Source organism: Bubalus bubalis, chromosome 17, assembly GCF_019923935.1.
Source record: "Bubalus bubalis isolate 160015118507 breed Murrah chromosome 17, NDDB_SH_1, whole genome shotgun sequence".
NCBI classification, from domain to species: Eukaryota; Metazoa; Chordata; class Mammalia; order Artiodactyla; family Bovidae; genus Bubalus; species Bubalus bubalis.
In genome coordinates this window covers 37,187,427-37,214,669 of record NC_059173.1, presented here as the reverse complement: position 1 = coordinate 37,214,669, position 27,243 = coordinate 37,187,427, and the positions used below count along the sequence as shown (strand labels likewise).

The window sequence follows — 27,243 nt, the reverse complement described above, 5'->3', positions numbered from 1 at the left end:
CAGAGAACAGTTAGCAGTTGATAACTTGCCTCCTGATCTTGACTTGGTATGGAAGGAAACAGAGAAACTGTCAAATCAATTAACATATACTTACTGAAAACATTAAGTATAAAATTATATAATCGCATGTATCTTTGACTTTAACAATAATTAATAATGGGAACATATTCCAAATAAAGATATGGCATGAGTTGCAGTTTACTGCTGGTTCTAAACACTTAAATCAACAATTTGGCGTGTAGGTGTTCAATTATAAATATACAACCTAAACCATTATTCAGGCCAAATTTCCCCAATTCCTTATGAGGGAATTAAAGAGTAGCAGAAACTTTATTAAAATCAAGATCTGTGGCCAGGAATAAATACATACACATACACACTATATACATATACACATATATATAGATACATACATACATTTATTCATAAATTCTTATTGCCAAATTCAGACTTAAATTGAACCAAGTAGGGGAAAACCAGTAGACCATTCAGGTAAGACCTAAATCAAATCCCTTACACACAGCTGAAGTGACAAATGGATTCAAGGGATTAGATCTGATAAACAGAGTGCCTGAAGAACTATGGACTGAGGTTTGTGACACTGTACAGGAGGCAGTGATCAAGAGCATTCCCAAGAAAAAGAAATGCAAAAAGGCAAAGTGATTGTCTAAGAAGGTCTTACAAATAGCTGAGAAAAGAAAAGACATAAAAGGCAAAGGACAAAAGGAAAGATATACCCATTTGAATGTTGGGTTCCAAAGAACAGCAAGGAGAGATAAGAAAGCCTTCCTCAGTGATCAATGCAAAGAATGAGAGGAAAACAACAGAATGGGAAAGACTAGAGATCTCTTCAAGAAAATCAGAGATACCAAGGGAACATTTCATGCAAAGATGTACACAATAAAGGACAGAAATGGTATGTAACATTTCATGCAAAGATGTACTCAATAAAGGACAGAAATGGTATGGACCTAACAGAAGCAGAAGATATTAAGAAGAGGTGGCAGGAATACACAAAAGAACTATACAAAAAAGATCTTCATGACCCAGATACCCACGATGGTATGATCACTCACCTAGACCCAGACATCCTGGAATGAAAAGTAAAGTGGGCCTTACGAAGCATCACTGTAAGAACAAAACTAGTGGAGGTGATGGAATTCCAGTTGAGCTATTTCAAATCCTGAAAGATGATGCTGTGAAAGTGCTGCATTCAATATGCCAGCAAATTTGGAAAACTCAGCAGTGGCCACAGGACTGGAAAAGGTCAGTTTTCATTCCAATCCCAAAGAAAGGCAATGCCAAAGAATGTCCAAACTACTGCACAATTGCACTCATTTCACACACTAGCAAAATAATGCTCAAAATTCTCCAAACCAGGCTTCAACAGTATGTGAACTGTGAACTTCCAGATGTTCAAGCTGGTTTTAGAAAAGGCAGAAGAACCAGAGATCAAATTGCCAACATCTTTTGGATCATCAAAAAAGCAAGAGTTCCAGAAAAACATCTATTTCTGCTTTATTGACTACGCCAAAGCCTCTGACTGTGTGGATCACAACAAACTGTAGAAAATTCTGAAAGAGATGGGAATACTAGACCACCTGACCTGCCTCCAGAGAAATCTGTATACAGGTCAAGAAGCAACAGTTAGAACCAGACATGGAACAACGGACTGGCTCCAAGTAGGGAAAGAAATACATCAAAGCTGTATACTGTCACCCTGGTTATTTACCAGGTACCATATGTACCTATATGCAGAGTAAATCATGAGAAATGCTGGGCTGGATGAAGCACAAGCTGGAATCAAGATTGCCGGGAGAAGTATCAATAACCTCAGATATGCAGAAGACACCATCCTTATGGCAGAAAGTGAAGAAGAACTAAAGAGCCTCTTGATGAAAGTGAAACAGGAGAGTGAAAAAGTTTGCTTAAAACTCAACATTCAGAGAACTAAGTCATGGCATCCGGTCCCATCACTTCATGGCAAATAGGGAAACAATGGCAACAGTGACAGACTTTATTTTCTTGGGCTCCAAAATCACTGCAGATGGTGATTGTAGTCATAAAATTAAAAGACGCTTGTTCCTTGGAAGAAAAGCTAAGACCAACCTAGACAGCATATTCAAAAGCAGAGACATTACTTTGCCAACAGGTCTGTCTGGTCAAAGCTATGGTTTTTCCAGTAGTCATGTACGGATGTCAGAGTTGGAATACAAAGAAAGCTGAGCACCAAAGAATTGATGCTTTTGAACTATGGTGTCGGAGAAGGCTCTTGAGAGTCCTTGGACTGCAAGGAGATCCAAGCAGTTCATCCTAAAGGAAATCAGTCCTGAATATTCATTGGAAGGACTGATGCTGAGGCTGAAACTCCAATAGTTTGGCCACCTGATGTGAAGAACTGACTCATAGGAAAAGACTCTGATGCTGGGAAAGATTGAAGGCAGGAGGAGAAGATGTAGACAAAGGAAGAGATGGTTGGATGGCATCATCAAGTCTATGGACATGAGTCTGAGTAAGCACTGTGAGTTGGTAATGGACATAGAGGCCTGGCGTGCTGCAGTCCATGGGGTTGCAGAGTCGGACATGACTAAACGACTGAACTGAACTGAACTCACATATGTGTATACATGTTTTTAAACTATTAATGTAATTTATAATGTCAATAAAATAAGAGAAAAATATTTTAACAGATTGAAAAATAGGATACATTTCAGAAAAAAAATACAACAGTGAAGTGATTTTTGGAGAGGATATGTAAGGATCACAAAACACAACCTCTGATTAAAGCTAAACATACTCAATGTGAAAATAAACCAATTCAGGCTATAGGAACCTAACAGATGTAAAAATGTATCCAACTTAAGTTGGAAATGGTCTCTAAATAGTGGATAACTCTAAAGACTTCGAATGAAAACAGGGTCCATGATGGTCACTCAATGAAGTGTGTTGCTATTTTCACTTGACTCAATGAAAAACACTGTTTATGAAATTTAAAAAGTGTTTTGATTAAAATGATTTAAATTTTAATATAATTCTATAAAACCAAATTTGCCTTTCACCAAAATATTACTAATACTCAAAACCACTAATACATTTTAAGAATGAATTCAAACTTCAGTGTTACCTGTCATTCCGTGGCTTCTCATTCGTCCCATCTTGTATTCTGCTTTCAGAGATGGTAAAAGTGCTGCTCCAATGGCTATACCATCTAACATGGCACTGAACTTAAGGACAATAGGCTTCTTCTCTAAACCTTCCGGTAGCTGAGGAAATTCATTTGTTTCAACAGGAGTTTGATTAACACTTGTTGGGGTTTTTTCAGAAGGTAGGGGGGTTGCAATATCTTCTTTTACAGGCTGTGGGCTATAAAGCAAAAAGAAAGTTTAAAAGGTGATAAAGGGACACAAATAGAATAGCTACTAAGATTTAAACTGTATAAAAAATAAAAATTGTATAAAATTGGAATTCTCAATGAAAACAGAAAAAATGAACTGTGAACACATTTTCTTTCCAATACCAGATCATATTAAGTCTTCCTCAAACAGCCACTGAAAAATGATCTGGAAAAGTAAACAATAACAATATAAACTGGATGTTAAGGCTGTCTGAAGATCATTCATATCATTAATGTGAAACCAGAAATTTGTCTGATTCCAGATTCTATGACTTAACCATCATGCAATTCTGTTGATACAATACTATTACTTGCCACTATTATTACTACCACTATAAATAATAATAACTAACATCAACAAAAACAAATAATAGTTATTTGAGTGCCTCCTATGTGCAAGTACTATTCTTAGTGCCTTATACATTTCATATCATTTATTCATCTAACAAAAATCCTGTGAGTAGGTACTATTATCTTCATTTTACCAATGAGGAAGCATAATTATGAAGTTGTAAATCAGTTTTGAATTCAATCAGTCTGACCCTGGGCTTCCCTGGTGGCTCAGTGGTAAAGAACTCGCCTGCCAGTGCAGGAGACGTGAGTTCAATCCCTGGGTTGGGAAGATCCCCTGGAGAAGGAAATGGCAACCCACTCCAGTATTCTTGCCTGGAAAATGCCATGGACAGAAGGACCCTGGCAGGCTATAAGATTGTATCTGCAAAGAATTGCTCATGGCTTAGAGACTGAGCACACACGCAGTTTGACTCGAGTCTTTTTTTTTTTTTTCTAACTACTCCACTCTGTTTGCCAATGCATTCTAATAAGAAAAAATTCCTTAGAGAATTTTATAACTAAGGCTCATATATACATTCTGGATTTCATATTCCAGTGACAGGAAAAACATGTGAGTTATTACTACTTAATCAACTAGACATGAATTAATACTACATCAGAATTTAAAGATCTAGATAGAACAAACTGGAAAAAAAAAATCACTGCTTTAAGCTACCATCAAAAAACACACTAATGTCTTTCTGCCTTATAGACTAGGAAAAAAGGAAATGTAACAAGGCAAACTTTTAGCTTTTACTTAAATTTTTATTAGTTATTCATTAGTTACAGCTTTGGAGACCAGGAAAAGAGCTCAGCAGTACAAACCCTGGCTAAAGGTTACTCTGTAGAAGTCCCATTCACTGCCTTTTAAAATATGTAAATAGTACTATCAAATCCTTTCTTGAACCATGTACAAGAATTTCATATGAAGGACAGCACAAAACCATGCACGAGACAGAAACGGCCCTGCAACTTTATAAATCTATGTAGTCACAAATTTCAATGAAATTAAAGGAAATAAAGATTGTTACAGTCCTAGAATTTTTCAGTTTGCCTTTTAGTAGTACCCCTTTATAATGTCCACTAATCCTTAGGCTCTCCTAAGCTTTACTGATGTAATATGAAAGATTGACAATTGCATCTGTAATACACTACTTCAATAATACGCACACTTCAATATGATTCTTCCACAATCATGTTTAGCTACTTTTCACTCGCCCCACTATCCATAATAGTCACTTCTCTAGATGTAACCTCTGTCTTCCTCCAAACTACTGTTACACAGCAAAAAATGACATGAAATACTATACAGAATCACAAAACTTGAATAAATAACTTACGCTGTAGAAGGCTGTCTGATGAGATCTGAGATCTGCTTAGATAGTTGGTGAGAACTTCGAACCATCATGCTGTGCAAGGTGGCAGGGTGCTGGGGAATATTGATGCTGATAGCTCCTACTTTGAACACGGCGGCATTGTTAGTCTTCAATCCCCTCTGGGCACTGTAGAGGGCTTGGGACTTGGCAATACTACATTTCACTACAGTTCTATTAATAGAGAAGGAGGATCATTAAAATATGGACAAATAAAGAGAAATTTTGAAAATGTATTTTGAGAGCAAGACAAATGCTTTTAAATCATTTATTGAAGTAAATAAGATTTTCCATGCATTTAAATCATACTGAAGAAATAATATCTTCTAAAAATACTGACATACATTTTATTATGTTTGTATGGAATATTATTGTATTTCTTTAATAAAGAGTTTCTAGAAGAATATATCTATGTGCTTATACGGAAGAGAATGAACACTGACATATTACACATATACAACACAAAATTCCATTTTTATTTTTCCCCATTCAGAACTCCATTTTTCTTCAACTTATTTCAGGCATCTCTACAACCACTAAGAAAACACAGACAGTGAACTTCAAAAGGAAGAAAAATACCATTATACCTCTTAAAATCTAATCAGTCAAAGAAATTAATCTTATAATCAGCTAATAAGCTAAAAGAAATTAATGAGAAAGATGAAATTCAACTTGCATTTTCCATTTTTTTTATTTTCAGTGAGTGGCAAAGAAATGATAGAAGTCCAATTCATAAAGAGTAACTACTTAGTTAAATTTTGGTAAGTTTTACTGGTACAAATATAAAATAGAAATACTGTCTTTCTTGGTTTCTTGTTTTTTCCTTCTAGTACCTAGAACAATGCTTTGAACATGGCAGACACTCACTGAATTTTGTGAAATAAATGAGCAGAAAGAAGTACAGCAGAAGAATGACTCAACACTACAACTGTGAGATTCCACAGATAGCATGTTGTAAAAATCATGTATGTAAAAGTCACGATGAAGCAGTCTTGACACATACAACAGAAAGGTTCATGTCAATGAACTACACCACTAAAGGCCCTGTCATAAATTGAAAGCTTAACATAAATGTTATCTTTCAAATGGGCAAAGGATACTTGACAACAGATTAAGCAAAACACAAAAAGTGCAAATATCATATCAACTACGGATCAGTTCACATATATTTATCTCTACTTAGGCTACAAAGGATTCACTGACAATTTATTTATAGTCTCAAGGACCTAAGGAATCAATGCATTACATTTAACTTATATTAGAACAAATCTTGAGAAGCGTTAAGAGTGGTTCTATCAGAAGTTTTGATTATTTACAGATAGTGAAATCCAGGTATTATACTAACTTCAAAAATGTTTACTACAGAACTATATCTGCCTTCTTCTTCCAACATGTAAAATATCATGTATGAAACGAGTTGCCAGTCCAGGTTCGATGCACGATACTGGATGCTTGGGGCTAGTGCACTGGGACGACCCAGAGGGATGGTATGGGGAGGGAGGAGGGGGGAAGGTTCAGGATGGGGAACACATGTATACCTGCGGCGGATTCATTTTGATATTTGGCAAAACTAATACAATTATGTAAAGTTTAAAAATAAAATTAAAAAAAATAAAAATAAAAAAATAAAATATTAAAAAAATTTTAATAAATTATCTTTGATCAATAAAAAAAAAAAAGACTTTCACTGATTAGAGAAAGGAAAAAAGTAATCTATGGAACTGTTCTAACCAGAATGATGGTAGATTTTAGAATGCTGACTAGTTACTGAATTTTGAATCTTAATTATTCTAATAATAAAACGATTCCATTTTAAAATCAATTTCAACATAAGACAAAACACTTAGATGATGCTAAAATGCAAAAGACTTTATACTTGTGAATAGCATTCACTTACTGAATAAAACTTGGAGAAGGCAATGGCACCCCACTCCAATACTCTTGCCTGGAAAATCTCATGGACGGAGGAGCCTGGTAGGCTGCAGTCCATGGAGTCGCTAAGAGTTGGACACGACTGAGCGACTTCCCTTTCACTTTTCACTTTCATGCATTGGAGAAGGAAATGGCAACCCACTCTAGTGTTTTTGCCTGGAGACTCCCAGGGACGGGGGAGCCAGGTGGGCTGCCGTCTATGGGGTCGCACAGAGTCGGACATGACTGAAGCGACTTAGCAGCATTGAATAAAACTAAGCATACATTTACAAAGAAGTCTTGTCATCATGACAGTCAAGAAATTCTACACCTATCTTATTATTTTACTTTATAATCTATAGAAGTCTCCTTAAATGTTACTTTTGATTATAGTAGCCTATACACAACCCTTGATTTTCAATTATACACCAAATGTCAGAATAGAAAGTGCTGACTACTTTGCTACTGCAGATCTGTGTATTACCAGTGGAAACTGTGATGTTAAGAACTTCAAGGACTCTGTGTTGCCCAACTCCAGAGGGCATCATTCACACTGGAGGCTACATAAATGATGCCCATGACTATAGCGTGAGTAATGTTTCTTGGAGCTAGACAATAGGATAGTTCTACACTGATCAAACTGAACCACACACTGCAGAGAATCTGATTAACTCTTGTCATACTGTACATGTTAAAGATGTAAGGAGACCCAGAATGTGGAATTAAACAATTTACAAGCTGCCAAATGAATTAACTATTCATAACTCTATTTTAACTCTTAAAAGAGCTGTGCCTTAATCTGTATCATAAAACATGTAGTAAACTTTTACACAGGAAAGAAGTGGTCAAAGTCTTTTTAAACAGATGACTATAAAAACCTGTAGCATGCCAGGCATGCCTCATATATGCAAAAAGTTCACAGCAAGTGACCAAGAAGTTTGGTTTGAGAATTCATTGACAATGCTGGTCTATTTGACAAAGTTCTGCTAGATGCACTCTGAACCTAAGTTATAATGACCACAGTGTCTAATGAGGCAAGGAGTTTTTCTCATCTTCTTTTTCTTCCTGTGTCCAGACAATAGGGCCTTATAGGTAGACCAGCCACGCTTACCCATACAGGTTAAGAATTTGAGGATTTAATTCAGATCCTCATTATTTCTATCTCCAACAACCACCCTACTTCCTTGACCATTCAGGCCCAAACTTTAGGGGCAGGAAAAGGAAGGCACCCTGACCCATGTTGCCTGCCTCAACTCAGTTTTGCCTGAAAATCTCTACAGTGGGGACAGAGAGTGTTATGATCACATATTGTCTAGTTATCTATTAAAAATCACTGGAACTGTCTTTCGTATTTGGCAATTGTACTTTATATGTTAACTCTCCTAGCAGGAAGGCCTGAAAAAGGAGGGAGTAGGCCTATAAAGTGATATTATGACAGGAACTCCCTCTCATTTGCTTACTGTTCCATCTTTGAGACCTAACATAGTGTGCAGACAATAATTTGTAACCTAGAAACTTAGTTAGTTGAGCAGATGAATATGTGATCTTCAGTCATTAAAAAGCATCCTTTCTAAAGCCATGCTTATTTTTTTGTTATACATCCAGAGAACTCAGTGATAAAAAAAGAAACAATAAATCTTCTCTAGCTATTACAAATACTAAAGTGGAAATCGCTATTTTTTTCTATACCTTTTAACATGATATTAATATGGAAGAGTGGTTTCCAAAAAACAATCAATTTTCTAATTTAGTATTAGTGCATTTATTCTTTATTAGTACTTTAGTTGGCTGATAAAGTGATATAGATCACTGATAATCCCAAAAAAGCGTTCTTAATTGATGATATTTTGTCTATGGCCTATTATCAATACACAGTGAAATAAATCTCACCAGTTATTGATAATCTTACTAGCCTGGAACAAAATATGCAGATTCAACTAAATTTATTCAGCATACTTGAATTTTATAGAAAATGTTCAAATAAATAATTAGTGCTAAGTAACATACTAAATTGTCATGGCGGTTAAGATTTACATCACAAATATTTATTTATACGTAATGCTTGGTAGAGCTCACTACCACAAAATATCAGATATACATAGGTAAAATCAAGCCAATCAAAAATATTTAAGTATATACAGTATAAAAGCCACATATAAAATTTGACAATAGAGCAAACTCTCTACATATTACAGACAGAATTAGAAGGATGAGCAATGTAGATATTTTCATATATTAGTGTTTTAATAATTAGTTTTGCAAACCTGTCAAATCTCTCTTGCAAAGTTAAAAATTTCAGCTTCTATTATCACATCCAATATTAATGAGGATTTGTGATAATATAAATTTTAATATTAACAGGTCTTAAAAGAGCTCAAAGCAACATACAACTATAATTTTGAATATTTCAACAATAAAACAAGGTATGAATTACCAAAAAGGTAGTTCTTACCTGTGTGTTTTCCATGAATATTAGCAAACTGTATAATCTATGAAAGGATCTATATTAAAGCTACAAAATAATAACTACATAATTCACAGCCATGCAGATAATCTAAATATTAATATTTTATCTCTAAAACTATCTAATACGATGTTAATCACAAAGTCCATGAAAAAGAATAATAATGACATACAGAAACTCTTGTTTGGCTGTGCTTGTAGGAGATGTAGGAAAATCCTCCAGTCTACAGATGAAGATTCAAGAGAAAGCAGGAAAACAAAAAGGAAGCAAATAAACATTCATGCATAAATTAGTTACAATATGACCAATCATCTGGAAAGCTTTTATTTCCCATTTTAAAAATTTTCACTCGAAGAACTTTTTCAACTTTTTTGAAATTCCGTTTCCTTTTAATTGAAACTAGAAATGAAAACCCCAAGAATAAATCCAGAAAGTCTTATCAATACTATTAGAGTTTGGTAGCAAGTAATAAATACAGTTTTACTTTTTTAATGAAAAAGTTAAGGGATCTTGGCTTGACCTCTTTTTTAGAGACAAAAAAATATCAACTAATACTTAAAAAATTATTTTATAAATATGTTTTGCAAATTTAGAGACTATTTGAAGCCTTCTTTTAGCTAATGCAGATAAGAGTATTGAGAGGATGGAGTAAATAAAACACAGGAGACATTTAAAGAAATTTGTTGTACTTCTGAATAGGTTCAAGTAACCATGATACTTTAAATTCAGAGTCAACAAAGGAATCATGAAACCTAAGTCTGTGGTGACTTTCTTTGAAGCATCATAGTGAGGGAGAAGGTGTGGAGATTCAGGCACCTCTTCTTACTGAGTATATGACTTTAAGCATTTTAGGAAAACACTCTGATCTTTCTGAATCTCGATTTATTTATTAACAGTGGGGATAAAACCGCCCCAGTTAATAGGATTGTAGTGAGGATTAAATAATGTATATGAGGTTCCTGGTCCACAATAGATGCTCCTTTAAATTGTAATTATTACATAATAATACCCCTCCTCCAATTCTGAATAGTCGGAAAATATCTTATCTCACAACTACTGGAATTTCTGGTCTTTAGAAAGCCAGCTTAGGAAATGTGATCGGGACCATTTAAGCAGCTATAATGAAATATACTCTTTGGTTCTAGATACACAAGTCATAACTGCCCCAGCAAGATTTACACATCCATTTCAGGAAATGTTCCCCAAGACAGTCATCATATTACCCATGTATGAAATGTCATGAATAGACCTGTAATGAGTCAATTTTTGACTAATATTTAATTTTTATAACATTGAACTAGATCCTCTATTTTGTCAGTATTTAGCATGATAGATGCTTTAAGGGACAATAGTAGGACATTAACTAGTTGCTAAAAATGAACAAATTCTCAAAATCTGACTAAATTATCAAAATACAATTTGAGTTATAGCATAAAACTGTTCTACTGAAAGAAAGTTAGGAATGAAGGTATATATTCCCAAGTGTATGAGCAAAGTGAATGGTTAAATGTATTGATAACTAATTAGTGATCTAAATATCATGTGTAAAGGTAATTATTATTAGAACAATTTTGGACAGATGCACAAAAAGAACATGAAAAGGTGAGAGCAAAGAGTCAAAAGAAAGCAATATGGAATGGTATACTCACTGTAGAAAGCTTATTTATACTATTAGGAGGGTGTCATAGGCTTTATTGTTAAATTATTTAAATGAAAAAATGGCAAGATGAAGTTTTGAAACCCAGCATGAATACTGGGCAATGATTAGTTAGTAAAATCAAGAGACTGTTTTCTGATTATAATTTTGTTTTACCTATTTTAGTTATGTGAGCTCTTGCATCTTTTATGTTTAACTGAAATTTACATTGTAATCATTTTTCCTGTTACACAATCTTAAAATGTACTGGCAGTCAGTTTTTTAGGGTGGTAGGACTGGCAGTAAACCAATTTTATAAAGGGAGCAAATAATTTTTCTGAAAAAAAATTCATTTGGTAATATTCTTAGTGATAGAAGCACAGTATCTGTCAATATTATATAAATCTCAAGTCTTACTAGGTACAGGATTCATCCAATGAATTTTAAGTTTCCTATAATACTATAACAAACAACTTTAATAATTAAAAAGACAACACACTTACTGTATATTTGGTGTAATCCCTTCAAGCAGCACAATATTAACCCCACCGATATGAGCAGTGGCACACGTCTCAGTCATCTTTTGATGTAAAACATCTTAAAATGTGAAAAAAGAAACAAAAAAAACTATGAATTTTGGAAATTTAGTTGCACTTCATATTAAAATTTCATTTCATCCATAATATATTCAGTGAGAAAAGATAATTTTAAAGGTACAATGAAATTTAAACTATTCCAGAACAAATTAAAAAAAAATTTCCTTGAAGGTTTTTCTATCCATTCACATATACATATGTGTTATGTGTCAAAACTGGAATAATGCAAAATATGTAGTTTACCATGCCATTCATGCATTAAAGAGCCTAATGCCATTAAATAGTCCAATGACATTTTAAATCTCAGAACTAGTAGCACAAAATATTTAGAAAAATTTTAAACCATTAAGAATAGGAAAAAAAACTATATACACTAGCACTCTTGATCCATATAAATGGGAAGTTCCATTTTCTGAAGAAAAATCACCACGTAGGAATTTATGAGACTTGGCATTGGCTTTCTTCAGAAAAGTGGCACTCCAGTATCAGGATGTCATCATACCTTTCATTTTTTCCTTAAGTGTAAAACTGCCATGAATCCTCTTCAGTTCCGATTCCATTGTTAGCCCACCAATGTCTGCCTCCAGGTGTGTGCGGTTCACCATGCCAATCCCAAACACTATCAGAGTAACATGCTGAGGTTCAGCAGTTACCAAACTACGTTTCCTCTTAGTCACACTAGTATTGTCTTGTTCATTCTCAAACACAACTTTACATGTCGGCTCTGTAGGGCTCCGAACTCCTTTAAGTAAATGGAAATATGTGGGCTTACATACTGCAAAATGGAAGGATGCTACCTTGTTTTTCTTTCCTTTACACTCCAAACTAGCCCTTTTTGTCCTCTTCTCCACCAAAATGATTTTTCAAAATTTCCACCATTTTCCCATGGTCATATTTGAAAATAAATAGGAGACTCAGGTATTTGAAAGCAGGTCTGTCTGAATTCTTTAAGAGCTGACTGTGTAAAAGTTAGAAAGGATGGGAAAAGGGGCAGTAGAATATCTGATCACCATCACTATTCTCTCTCTTTGGGTGACTGCCAATTTTATGCATTCAATTATCCATTTCTTATGACAACAAGAATACATGGTGAATAACCTTTTTTTTTTTTAGCATTATTGTTGTTCTAAACAGATTTTTTTTTGTTTTTTTTTTTTTTAATTTTATTTTATTTTTAAACTTTACAAAATTGTATTAGTTTTGCCAAATATCAAAATGAATCCGCCACAGGTATACATGTGTTCCCCATCCTGAATAATATCCATTACCTGCTGGTCCAAATGTTTCTGAAGATTTTTCCAGTATTCCTGTTGGATCAGAGATAAGTGAATAGAAGTTAAGCAATTTATACATATTCTGCCAGCACTCGGCTGAAGGCTCGCTTTGTTCTGATACTGTAATTGAATCAGAGTCATCCATGTGGATAGTCATATGATCCACCACATCTTTTGAACCTTTCCTAGATACTTTTGAAGTTCTTCTTTCAGATCTTCCTAATGAATTTTTGTTTCGAGACTCCTTTTTGTTATTCTCGTTGTTGGTCCGTTTGTTCTTTGTATTATTTACTCTATTGCCACCGTTAAGACTTCCCCTAGAACTGCGGCTGAAGTCAGAGGAGCGGAAATCCCGGTGTTTTCTGGTTTTGAAAGTAGGTGTTGGGGAAGCTGATCCAGCTGTATATCTGCTAAGTTTAATGTCAGTCTGAGTCGCTTTGATGTCATCTATCATCGTACTAAACTGATGAATGAGACGAACTAAAGCCATATCTACATGCTGGCTTATTGACTGACAGGAAATAGTAAAGTTGCAGTGAAAAGTATTATAGTAACGCTTATTGAGATCATGAAAAGAAAGAGCACTGGTAGAGTTCTGAGGGGTGCACACAGATTTTTCCATTACAACAGCGCTGATGCTAAAGGTTTCCAACATCAATGCCGGTTTGAACTCAAGTGGAGGAAGATTCACATGGCCTTGCCTAAAAATGTGGAAAAAAAAAGAAAATGACAAGGTTGTTTTTCTTTTTCCCCAGAATAATACAGTTTTTATTAACTTGTTAGCAAAATAATCTCCAAGATGAAGTATGTTCTAAGTCAACACACTTCTTATTTTTACAAGTTGGAAACTAGGCCTTAACTCTTCTTTCTTGATCTTATTCTACGTCGAGTCAAAATCACACTTACATACAACTCAGTAATTTAAAAAATGATTAAAAATGGGTGGTATGTGTTAGTCACTCATAGTGACTTTGACATAGTCAGTCATAGATGGGTAACTTTCCAGAGAATACATACAGATGGCCAGCAGGCACATGAGAAAAGATTTTCAACATCACTGATTATTAGAGAAATACAAAGCAAAACCATGATGAGATACCACCTTATATATGTTAGAACAGCTATCATCAAAAACGTGAGAAATAACAAGTGTGGGCAAGGATGTGGAGAAAAAGGATTCTCATACACTGTTGGTGGGAAATATAAATTGGTATACCACTATGGGATACAGTATATAGAGATTCCTCCAAAAATTAAGATTAGAACTACCTTATGATCCAGTTTTCTTACTTCTGGGTGTTTTTCCAAAGAATACAAAAACACTAATTCTCAAAGATATATATGTACCTCTATATTCATCACAGCATTATTTACAATGGCCAAGATATGAAAACAACTTAAGAGCCCACCAATGGATGAATGGATGAAGAAAATATAGACACACAAAGTGCACACACACATAGACTACTACTCAGCATAACAAAAGATGAAGTCCTTGTCCTCTGCAACAACGTGGATGGAACTTGATGGCATTACGCTAAGTGAAATAAGTCAAAAAGAAAGACAAATACAGTATGATTTCACTTACATGTGAAATATAAAAAACAAAAAACAAATAATAAGATAAATAACCAAGCCAAACAAAACACACACACAGATAGAAAGAACAGAGTAGTGGTTACCAGAGAGGTACGGGCTGAGTTAAGGGAGGGGAGAACAAAATGAGTAAGGGAACTCAAATGTATGATGACAAAAGGAAACTAATCTTTTGGTAGCAAGCATGCTGTTGTGTATACAAGAGTAGAAACAGAATGTTGTACACATTATTTATATATATATATATATATATATATATAATGTTATAGATCAATATTAACTCAATAAAAATAAATTTTTAAAAAGTTAATGGAGTTATAAAAGAAAACAACTGAGTATGAAAATGTTGGCACTTCCATCTAGAAACTCTAGATATGCAGCTCATGGAACTCAGAGAAGGCAAACTTACTGGCACAAAGAAGATGTGGTCATGACAAAAGGGATGAAGCTATCCCAAAGAAAGTGATGGGGGCTGAAAAGAACTAGTGAAGACATATTACAACACTGCAAGTGCAAAGGTAAAACACTGGAAATTGCTTAGAATGGAGTACGACATTTGCCAAAGCACAGAAAAGATGCTCCTTCTGTGTTGTAAGCTACTATGATGCAAGCAGACAAGGACTAATACAAACTACCCTCTAGTTTTTTAAAAAAGAAAACATTTTAATTCTCAAATGTTTCTAATGTTTTAAACTGTATGCACAAAATATCAGTTTTATTATATTTTTCATTTTCCTATACACGTATAATAAACAGTAAAAGACTTTTTAATATTTTGAGAAATATTTTTCCAGGTCACAAAACAAAGGTAATTTTCCCCATTAATCTTAATAATCATTAAGGTCACTTCTGCAGTGTTTCAGCTTGCCTGGTTACTGTTATGGTACCATACTACTGTCAGAAAGACAAGGCTATACTCTCAACATGACATCTACTCTGTTCTTAATGGAAAATACTACCTGCTACAAGTCAACTTAGAAAGGAGGTCAGGAATAAATTCTAAAAATAGTATATAAAATTAATCCGTAAGATCATAAAATAGTACTACAACAGTAAATAAAGTACATTTATCAACATATGTGCTTTGGCTGACCCTGATACATGTAATTTTCATGGCTTCCCTGGTGGCTCACTGGTAAAGATTCCACCTGCCAATGCAGAAGTCATGAGTTCAATTCCTGGGTCAAGAAGATCCCCCGGAGAAGGAAATGGCAACTCACCCCAGTATTTGTGCCTGGAAAATGCCATGGACAAGGAGCCTGGAAGGCTATGGTCCATGGGGTCGCAAAAGAGACACGACTCAGCAAGTAAACAACAACATACATGTACTAACATCTTACAAAAATATACCTAAAAATAGTCTCACAACTTAGTGATAAAATCAACAAATTATTAAGAAAACGTGGCTACTATTTCTGTTAAGCGGAAGTTATCTTTTCCTTAGGCTATTAAAATTACTTCCACATAAAACACTAGAAGAAAGCAAAGTTAAAAAGCAGATATTACAACTTTTGTACAAATTTTTACATATAACCAATAATAATGCAAGACACCTTCTTGCTCTTTTGCCTTTTCTCTCTTTGGCCGTGTCTGAATCCACAATATCTGCTCGAAGGCAGTCCAAAGTCCCTGAAAATGAAAGGTGTTCTCCGAAGTACATTCGGTAGCAGAGTGGCATTGCATCCTGTGACTGGATCCCTGTATGACTCAGAAGAGGTTTGAAAACAACCTAAAAGATATAACACATTTATATTAGCTCATTTTATAATTCAACATTTATTGTGGCTATTTTTCTTACATATTATCTCAGTACATATTATTACTGTAATGTGAAGGGGAAAAAAGGCCTTGTACAATAAATATGTTCTAATTTTACTTAAAACTTAGTATTTTTGAGCACCTACTATGTGCCACCCATCTTCAAATTAATCATAAACACAAAGTTCCTTGATTGTGCTTGAGTGAAAGTACAAGGAAAATAAAATTAGTTTAAAGCATTCTACTTCTTGTTTTAAAAAAGGCATGGATATCTACTGTGTTTCCATAAATATCTGCTATAAAAGGTTCAGAAAAGAGCTTATCAATCTCCTCTGTTAATATAAAAACATTTTATATGTTGTATTATAAATAGCTGATCTATTTTTAAATGGCATCCCTTGGTTGCAAAAGTCATTTAACATTTGCTGACAAAGAACTTTTACATTTTAAGTATCATATATGCTGTGGAAATACATCATTCTGGCTAAGTCCCTAGTTAACTGAACCTCATAGTCACTAAGTGCTAACCCAAATAAAAGCAACTCTATGTATTCACAGTAGATCAGTAATAATAATTTTGACTACTCATTCTCTGCTGCATGGTTTCTTTTCCTTCTTCTACATCCTAAACTGCTTCACTGACTCCTTTCTAACTCTTTTTCACCACACATTCTCTTTTCCTGAAGCCTAAAAAAAAATCTATCAAAATGGAGGTGTGCCATTTTTGCAGTGAGACTCCAGTCTACATTTTCACTTGTCTCTATGTCACCTCATGTGTTTGGCTTGGGAAGATAGGCTACTACTCCTGTGAAGGCCTGAAGGTCTAGAATGACAGAATTCAGACAATTCACTCTACACTGGAAATTTAGGGAGAATTTTTCTCTCCCTTGTATATTTGCTTGGCATACACTTTCTTGGGTTTACTCTTTCTTGGATTTGCTCTTTCATCCCAAAGGAAACATTCTTCAAGGTTCAAGCCATCCTCCATCTTTCCTAATCTTTGTTATCTGTATGCCCCTTAGTTAACCGTGCAAACCCACCAGTCATTTTAGTTCTTTCCTTTTCCCATCCCAGATTACCATCCTAAAAGGCTTCTCTGGCCACGGAAATAACCAATGCTTTAATTCCAAAGTTAGGTGACTTCCTTTTTCTCTCATAATCTTACCTTAAACTCCTTTTCAGCAACTTCCAAGACTTGTCTTGCTACATCTGCTTTGGATTAATCCTCTTCTACTCCTATAGCTAAGCTAATAAGGACAACAAGAGGTTCTAAATAACTAGACTCTCAGCAGTATTTGGTAATCCTTCTGTGGATCTGTGGTGAGCTCTCTTGCAATTTCACTCCAACCTTTACATATATTTAAATCACCTTACATAGTTTTTTATTGTATTACTTAATATTACTGTCTCTGATCAATTTTAGAGTCTTATATGTAAAATAGTATAGTTGTCTCTAATAATGTGTATTGGATGCTAATAAATACCATGAATGTTTATCCAGGCCAAAACAAACATAAAAAATAATTTCTTTTCTCTTTAAAAAAAAAAAAAGTGAAAGAATCCCTAAAATCAACTCCAAGGTATTGAAGAAATAAATCTCAAAAAAGTTTAAAAGTGCCTGACACATTTCTTAATGTAAGTCGCCTCCTACTGTGATAGAAAACTGAGGCTGTAAATTTGCAAACTAACCAGTACAGTTATGAATTGTCCATATTGCCTTCCCAAACATTCTTTGGAGAAAAAGTACATTTTATGTCAAAAAGTTCTTTCTCTCTATAAAGGACTCTAAATTCCAACACTTATCCTTCTCTGAATCTTTCTCAATCAGTTTGCCATTTTTTTTTTTTTTAGTAGAACTCTCTTAATTCGTCCTAAATAAAAAATACGCTCAGGCCTCCTTCATCCTAAAAAGACAACACTTCTAAATACCCATCTCCCACTCTCCCATTTGCCTTGGGGAATTTTGTTCTCCACTCCCTACATTTAGTCAATTAAATAAGACCTCCACTGTATTTCTCTTTTACCTTATCAAAGGCATGCCCACCTAAGCTAAGAGTTCCATTAGTTTCATTACCACTTCCATGAACTATTTCATTAACTCATCTTTTCACCTCTAGTTCTCCATTTCAATCCACTTAACACATCGCAACCTATACAACACTTCCACATGTACAATTCCAGGCACTTTATTCCTCTGTTCTAAAATCTTCGATGCCTCTGCGTTGCTCACTCAAGCCTTCACCGAGCACTTAAAACTGTAGGAAATGATTAAACTTAACTTTCTACTCCTATTATTTAGCCAGTCTCCATCCCCAAATAACAAGAATGTTGCTGTATGAGGCAGACTAACTATACACCATTCTTCAGTTTAATGAATATCTATATATGCTTAATTTGTATTTATAATTAACCTATGTACTTTTGCCTAGAAAATCCCATGGACGGAGGAGCCTGGTAGGCTGCAGTCTCTGGGGTCGCTAAGAGCCGGAGAGGACTGGGCGACTTCACTTTCACTTTTCACTTTCCTGCAATGGGGAAGGAAATGGCAACCCACTCCAGTGTTCTTGCCTGGAGAATCCCAGGGATGGAGGAGCCTGGTGGGCTGCTGTCAATGGGGTCGCATAGAGTCGGACACGACTGAAGCGACTTGGCAGAAGCAGCAGCAGCAGCAGCATGTACTTTTTAAAGGCTCCTCCTTTTTACATGAAGGCTTTAGGCAGATAGGCAAGGAAAAAGATTTTCAATGGAATTCCACGGTGCACACACTTGATGGTTCCAGCTGCTAAGTACTGCCTAATACACAGTCACTATAGTTAGGGAAAAATGGAGTGACTCACCTGAGCATCAGCAAGCTGTACAGCAGGAAAACCTTGGTTGGCTTCTTCTACACCTGCCACATCATCCTGACTAGTGCTATGCTGAGAATGTGTCCCATCCAAAGTATTCTGGTCACTAGACAAGACAGTGTTGAAATCTGAGGCTGAGGGTATTGTAGGAAGATTGGGTGCAACACCTAAAAGAGTAAGTATTCAAAAATAAATTCTAAATTCTTGGGAAACGAAAAGAACATAAAGGGATACAGCAAAGTAAACTTACGAAGCTTGTATTATAATTGTATTACCAGACCATTTAAATTGAGAAGGCAAAAAACCACATTTTCAGGTTATTTTACAGACCCTAATAAAAAGTGAATTAATTTTAATATTCTGTATTTTCAGAATAATATCACTCATCTTCATACATGAAGTATGTATTAGAGCCAGTCAGTCCAAAATATAAAACTATAGGGCTGTAAGAACTTTGAAAAGCATTTGATATCCCATTAGCTTTGCACAGAGGAACGAGATTATAGATAGGAGCACGGTTACATGGCAAAAACCACAAGTGTCACAGAATCCCCACATCTAATTTTCTTCCTATTATTTCTCAAGGTAAAACAAAAATAAAATGGCACTACTTCTTTCTTCTGTACTCTGTTATCTGTTAACTTGTCAGGCAAAGGATCTGTGATACAGACGAAATGTTCCTTTCAGCTCTCCTGAAATTTAAACTCTGTAGTAGTAAGATTAGCTGCAGGAAAGTGCTGAGAGCTGGTGGAAGAACCAGCCTTCTATCTCCTTCAATCAAGGGCCAATACTAGAAATTAGCACATGTCTGCACGTCTAGAGTCAGAATTAGAATTGGTTGCAGATTCAAACGTGGTCCACACAATGGCCAAAAAATAAAATGTACTGAGTAGTCATTTATCAGTCACTTTTCATAATTTCATATTTTTGTCTGAATAGAATTTAAAAGTGATCCAAACAGATGTTACACAGATTAATTTCAGCTGCCCAAAGTAACTAGGAACAAAGGCTACTTCACATATTCTTTTAAAAAATATATACACACTTTCACAATAAAATAATACATACATATAGGAAATTTGGAAAAATAAGAGAAAAATAGAAAACAATAAGAAAGGACTGACTCCATTTATGTTATTGGAAATAGCCAACAGTATTTCTTTGTGAATTCTCTGCCTATTTTCCTGCTACTTATAAAGTGAAGTGAAGTCGCTCAGTCGTACCCGACTCTTTGCGACCTCATGGACTGTAGCCTACCAGGCTCCTCCATCCATGGGATTTTTCCAGGCAAGAATACCGGAGTGGGGTGCCATTTCCTTCTCCAGGGGAACTTCCCGACCCAGGGATCGAACCTGGGTCTCCCGCATTGTAGGCAGACGCTTTACCGTCTGAGCCACAAGGGAAGATAAAAACCCCTTTAAAATGAATAAATTTTCCTTATTTGTTTCCCTCCTTGAGGGCAAGAAGCTTCCTTTATTGCTTTTAGTACTTCTTTAGATTTAATTAAATATTTAAGTAACTATAAAGAGTATGTACTGCTGTTCTTAGTTGCTCTATTATGTTCGAGTCTTTGCGACCCCATGGACTGTAGCCCATCAGGCTCCTCTCTCCTTGGGGATTCTCCAAGGCAAGAATACTGGAGTGGGTTGTCATGCCCTCCTCCAATGGATCTTCCCAACCCAGGGATTGAACACAGGTCTCCTGCATTGGAGGTGGGTTTTTTACCTTTTAAGCCACCAGAGAAAAATGTTTGTTATTACTCTGCAGAGGACTCTGGATAAGCTGAAAGTATTTTCTGTATTGTAGGTACATGATATAGTCATTATACTTTGCATATTTTCATTTATCTCCTTTTGGTACTTTGAAAATTAAACCAGACACATTAAATGGAAATTTTAAACTTTTTAAATTATATATCTCACATTTGACATATTTTCCTTTCCACAAGAACACTGAGCTACTGCTTATGACTCTCTCAATTGCAATATTATCAAAGGTAAATGGGACGATTGCAACTACACGGTAAACTTAAACCTCTGAGATATTTTTAATCATCCTTTGAAAAATAGGATTTACTATAACTTTACATGCACCCCTTAGACAGTTAAGTAAAATAACATAATAGCTCAATACCTGTTGGGAGACTATTGTGTCCTGATTTTGTGACAGGGGACTCCTGTACCACACTTCCTCGGTTACCCACAGCATTTGACATCCAGTTATAGAAACTCACAGATGATGGCTCAGATAACAAGGGGTGTTCAGATAACATATCAGAGGCCATTGTGTTTCCTGAAAATAAAGTTTTACTGAGTATAGCATTACTTCTGTACTAAGGAGCAGAAAATGTGATTTATGTAATCATTTTTAAAAACTCAGGTTAAATTATCTTCCTTTTGCATATGTCTTTAAAACTCACTACATACTCTTGGCATTTGGATATTAAGGCATTAATAAATAATTTACTGAGACTATAATGAGAATATTCACTCTTGGCTGGTCTAGACAGCATTACACACCATGCCTAGGTTGAGAGTAGCAGCAAATGCTACTATTTAAAAATGCAAACTAAGAGACATCAACAAATTAAACAGAAGAGTTTCCCAAAAAAACATTCTCAAAGATAAGTTGTCATACAAAAGACTAGGTATGCATCCAAAATATATATCTGAATAAACATAAGTCCCATTTTTTTTGTTTTGTTTAAATCTCCCACAGAAGTAAACTGATAATTGTCAGAACTAAGGATATACCTGTTCTTGTCAGGGAGCTACTTTTCACTGCTGTACTACTTCTCTGAGGGGTCCCTTCCAGAAGGTTGTGCAAGCTTGGAAAACTTCCAGTCAGGTAGCTGAGTAGGCTTTCCTTCCTTGGACTCTCCTTAACCGGTACTCCTGCACGTCCCACATGCACCGGAGAATCTGTGGCAGTGTCACCACTGGTATAGCTCAGAGAATGGTACGGATGAATGCCCTACAGAGGGAACAACATGCGGCTCTTTCTTATGCACATAAAAAAGACTACGGATAACCACAATGACTCACTGTTTTTATTACTATATTATTCACATTAATACAACAGTGTCTAAACAGTTTGTGTCTACTAGAATTGCAGTGAATCTCAAATGTATGTATTAATGTTTTAAAACTCTACAGTACAATGCAAAGGACAGCATTTAGTATCATTCACTTAATTTTAACAATGATTAACCTCCCTTTGCGGAGAAGGCAATGGCACCCCACTCCAGTACTAGTCTGGAAAATCCCATGGATGGAGGAGCCTGGTGGGCTGCAGTCCATGGGGTCGCTAAGAGTTGGACACGACTGAGCAACTTCACTTTCACTTTTCACTTTCATGCATTGGAGAAGGAAATGGCAACCCACTCCAGTGTTCTTGCCTGGAGAATCCCAGGGACGGGGGAGCCTGGTGGGCTGCCGTCTATGGCACAGAGGTCGCACAGAGTCAGACACGACTGAAGCGACTTAGCAGCAGCAACCTCCCTTTGGGAGCTTCCCTGGTAGCTCAGTGGTAAAGAATCTGCCTGCAGTGCAGGAGACACAAGAGATAGGGGCTAGATTCCTAGGTCGGCAAGATCCCCTGGAATAGGAAATGGCAACCTGCTCCAGTTTCCTTGCCTGGAAAATTCCATGGACAGAGAAGTCCAGCGGGCTACAGTCCATGTGTCACAGTCAGTCAGACAAAACTGAGCACACTCATAGCTACAACTCCCTTTAAAATCTGAAGTGGGAGTCTAGTGTCAAGACCCAAAATTCTTCATACTATACCACCCTTCTTAATATTCTGATAATAAATCTCTGTGCTAAGACCTGATTCTCTGTAAAGCTCTAATATGCAAAAAAGAATTTTCAGCAATTCTCTGAAGAAAATTAAAAAAAATCAAAAGTTACACAATTGACCAATCTCTATCTGATCTGTCACATTTAAGACTGGAATTCCAGATCAGTTTAAAACAGTACAAAGAAAGACCATGCAGACAGAAATATCCTAATGAGTGGAGATCTGAAACAAAGTACTTTTAAATTTCAATTCTTTGGATTTTCATAATCCATAAACAAAGGAATGTTCAAAAAATTTCTGAGAATAGCATTAACAGTAATATGATCAGAGCCTTTGGAAAGATCATAAACTAGGAATAATTCTAGGGCACATGTGTATACCTATGGCTGATTCAAATTATATATGGCAGAAACCAACACAACATTGTAAAGCAATGATCTTCCAATTAAAAATAAATAATTTTTTTAAAAGAAAAGGAGTAATTCTAAGACAGATTAAGGGGTTGATAATTTAAAGTGTCCCAGGCTTGTAACTGTATAGCAGAAACAGAATAAGCCTTATAGCCCAAACTTTAAAAAATGTATACCAAACTGTCATTAAATGTTTTCATTATAAGAACAATGCTTACACAGAATAAAACTTTCAAAAGCACAAAGACTAGCCAACAAAAAGCATCTCCTGAACTCCAGTCTACTAGATCCTTTGCCCCAAAGTCCTCTTAACTATTTCTTATCTATCCTTCTATAAATAATTTGCCTATATAAGCACATATACATATTTATCCTTTTTAACACAGAGATATATATATTGTCCTATACCTTATTTTTACTTGAATCAATGTGCTTTGGTGATCATTCCATGTCCATTTAGAGATCTACTCTATCTTTTTGAAGTCTTCATAATATGCATCCATATGAAGGTACATTATTTATTAGTTCTCAAGTTATTTGTTGATTCCATTATTTTCCTATCATAAACAGTGTTGTAAAGAACATTCTTGGACATATGTCTTTGAGCATTCGGGTTAAAAGGCATTATGTTTAAAATTTTACAATTAAAAATTGACAAATTGCTCTTCAAAGAGGTTATGCCAATTTACACTCCCACCCAGTGCTAGTATGAATGAAAATGTCTCTTTTCTTATATGTTCAACAACATACACTATTTAACTTTATTAACTATTTAATTTTATTAACTATTTAAACTCTATATTGATCATGCACTACCAGTAAGACTTCTCATTAAAACTAATAATTATAAGCTGATCAACATTTAAAAAATTTTTTCCACTTTATTTTTTTAATTGAAGGATATTTATTCCCATTACAGAATTTTGTGGTTTTTTGTCATACATCAACAAAAATCAGCCATAGGTACACCCTTATTCAACACTGTTTTTTACTGAATACGTGTGCATGTGTGCGTTAGTCACTCAGTCGTGTCCGACTCTTTGCAATCCCACGGATTATAGCCTGCCAGGCTTCTCTGTCCATGGAGTTCTCCAGGCAAGGCTACTGGAGTGGATTGCCATTCCCTTCTCCATAGGAACTTCCCAATGCAGGGTCAAACCCTGGAGTCCTGCTTCGCAGACATATTCTTTACTGTTTGAGCTACAGGGAAGTCCTTTTATTGAATACAGCAGTCAATAAATTGAAAAGACAGCCCTAAGGCTTGGTAATTAAAGGAGCCCTCGTTCAATATTAATTACTGATTGTTAATATAATTTTCTTTGAAATGTGTAAACTATAAGTTTACACTTATAAGTGCTATTTGGATATTTAGGGTGAATACCTAATATTTACATTTGAGATAACAAAAGCTTAGGTCTTCTCTGTAAATTGAAATAACTCTAACAAAGACAGCAACAATGTACCTTTATTTTTAATGCAGAGTCACTATGCGTATGAGTCTTAGAAAGCTTCCTCATTATCTCAGCTCCAGTTACAGGTCCAGAGCTACCAGGTGGAGGCCGGTTGGCTGTTCCCTCCAGTAGCATTGTGTGTTCACTGACTGTGGCTGAAACGTACAAAAGAATAAGTGGGCTATAGATTATCATATAGTCTTGAAACACCTTGAAACACTCCAATGTTCCTGGTGGTATAGCAAAACTCAATTCTTTGTATTTCTTGAAAATTAAGGATTCTGCTATAATATTTATTCTTCTTTCTTTTATTCTTTCAACCCCAATCGTTTCACTCAATCTCAAGAAAGGAACAAACAGCTTCTAATCTTTCACATATTTCTCCCAAATGGCATAGAGATTAAAAACCAATTCAACTATATACTGAAGAAAGTACAAAATGTTCACAAATTAACCTAGGTATCTGCACACAATTAGAAAGAATATTTCTGCACTATTTTTTTCAATTTTTGGTTAGACTTGAAAATTTTCAAAATAACAAAAATCCAGCCTATTACTCATAACATACTTAGTTGTTAAATATGAAATTTAAAAGAAATTTTTTTAAAGCTTGGTAAAGTAATATATATCAATGTTCTGAAAGCTCTAATTTTAAGATTACTGTCCTTTTCCATGGTACTTTTAATATTTTTTCAAAATATTGTAAGATAAATTTCCATTGAATATTATATATCATGATAAAAATAAAAATTACTCTTTGAAAAAGCATTAAAGTATGCAAGTATTTCTGAAATGCATTATCTACTGCCTCTGTCCTGCAGTCATAATAATAATGACAGAATTATAGGCTGAATGCATATCTTTAAACATTACACAAATTCAGAATCAAACCACCAGGTAAAATCCAAATCTACAAAAGACTGGCATAGGGAGTTTGATAAACAGAAATACAAATTTCAAAAAATTCATGTGTTTCACTCAAAACAGTCTAGTTATACAAAGATGTCTCTTAATTGTACTAGCCAGATTAGGAGAATTCCTCTGTATTTCTATTGCATTTCACAAAATTAAACTTCAAAGTGAAGTGTGCATAAAGATTCCAACATCATCACCATTTATTTGGACCAACACAAATCAGACTTGTATAATTAAGCCATGATATTTTCAAATTTGGGACAAAGCGTATTAAAATATCAAAAGTATTAGGTTCCAAGTACATAATAGCCAACCAAAATATTTACAGAATCACCTGCATCAAATTCAAATTCTGCTCCATCAGCACTGGTATCACTTTGAAGACCACCTCCATTGTCCAGCCCAAGCCCATCTTCATGTTCATGGTCCACAGCTGACTGAGGTTTCAGGGACTGAGCAGGTCGATGTAAACTAACTCCTTTAAAGGCTGGTGTTACTACAATAAACTTCATCCACTGCCTTGCCAGTGCAACCAAACCTTTCTTTAAAGTTACCAGAGCGGGAAGGCCATCACTCTGTGACAACAATGACATGGTAAGGAGTCATCTTAGTGTAACAATAATAATTACTATTTAGTGTTCTATATGCATTTATTCATTTAAATCTCATAACTCCCATTCAGAGATGAGGAAACGAGAATTTATATGTTGAGTCATTTGTCCAGGTTTACCCAATGGAGTCACTATTTCAAACTGATGACAGAACTCACTCTCTAAACACAAAGTTGCATCTTTCCATAATAAACAACACAGCATGTGTGCATGTGTGCTAAGTCACTTCAGTCGTGTCTGACTCTGTGCAACGCTACAGACTGTACCAGGTAAATAAGAGGTTAAACATGGGGTATAAAAGTGGGATTCCCTGTAAGAAGCATTCAATGCACTTCACCTGTTTTGATCAACTGAAGAATTAAATGTATTTTGTGCCCCCTGGAATATTCATTAAGCAAAGAGGAAACAAAAATATTTCCTCCAAAAATTAGATTACTACCTCTATTTTTACAAATTATTATAGTTAAATGGTAGACAAAGGATTCATAACTGTTTTGAAACAATATATTATCAGTAACAATTACAACATTTAGAATATATTTTATTCCACATAGTGATAATTTTAAGAAAGAAAACTTGCCTGTTGTAGATTTAGCCTAAAGGAGAAAATACCCAACTCCTCTCCTTCCCCTTCCCTACAATTCCTTGTGTTAGGAGTAATGGTTCTGACTGAAGACAGCCACTTACTAGATGGCAGGAATCATTCATTTACTTTCTGAGGAATATCAGGTTCCTTAGCCTTCCCTTTCATTCCTAGACTCAAGGAAGGAGGGTCTCTTGTATTTCTTCCTCTTAAATGGAAACCATATCCTGGCAGAGCATCCATCCATGCGAAATTCCTGCCATTCTTTCTGTTCTAATTTCTCTGCCTATGCCT

The 27,243-nt window shown here is 35.2% G+C and overlaps 1 protein-coding gene across 11 annotated transcripts in view; it reads right to left on the bottom strand.

Annotated features, from left to right (window-relative positions):
- Positions 1–27,243, bottom strand: part of KIAA1109 (KIAA1109 ortholog) — a 206,838-nt gene that overhangs the window by 64,167 nt on the left and 115,428 nt on the right. For 10 of the 11 annotated variants that reach the window (XM_025268008.3, XM_025268017.3, XM_025268015.3 and 7 more), the window contains 12 exons: positions 26,090–26,330; positions 24,853–24,995; positions 21,935–22,154; positions 21,315–21,473; positions 19,173–19,348; positions 16,131–16,306; positions 12,976–13,682; positions 12,210–12,449; positions 11,615–11,708; positions 9,648–9,698; positions 5,068–5,274; positions 3,125–3,363 (listed from right to left, as the gene is read on the bottom strand). In XM_025268008.3, coding sequence (XP_025123793.2) covers positions 3,125–3,363; positions 5,068–5,274; positions 9,648–9,698; positions 11,615–11,708; positions 12,210–12,449; positions 12,976–13,682; positions 16,131–16,306; positions 19,173–19,348; positions 21,315–21,473; positions 21,935–22,154; positions 24,853–24,995; positions 26,090–26,330 — 2,653 coding nt within the window. The remainder of the gene's footprint in view (positions 1–3,124; positions 3,364–5,067; positions 5,275–9,647; positions 9,699–11,614; positions 11,709–12,209; positions 12,450–12,975; positions 13,683–16,130; positions 16,307–19,172; positions 19,349–21,314; positions 21,474–21,934; positions 22,155–24,852; positions 24,996–26,089; positions 26,331–27,243) is intronic. The other variant, XM_025268013.3, reaches the window with a different exon arrangement.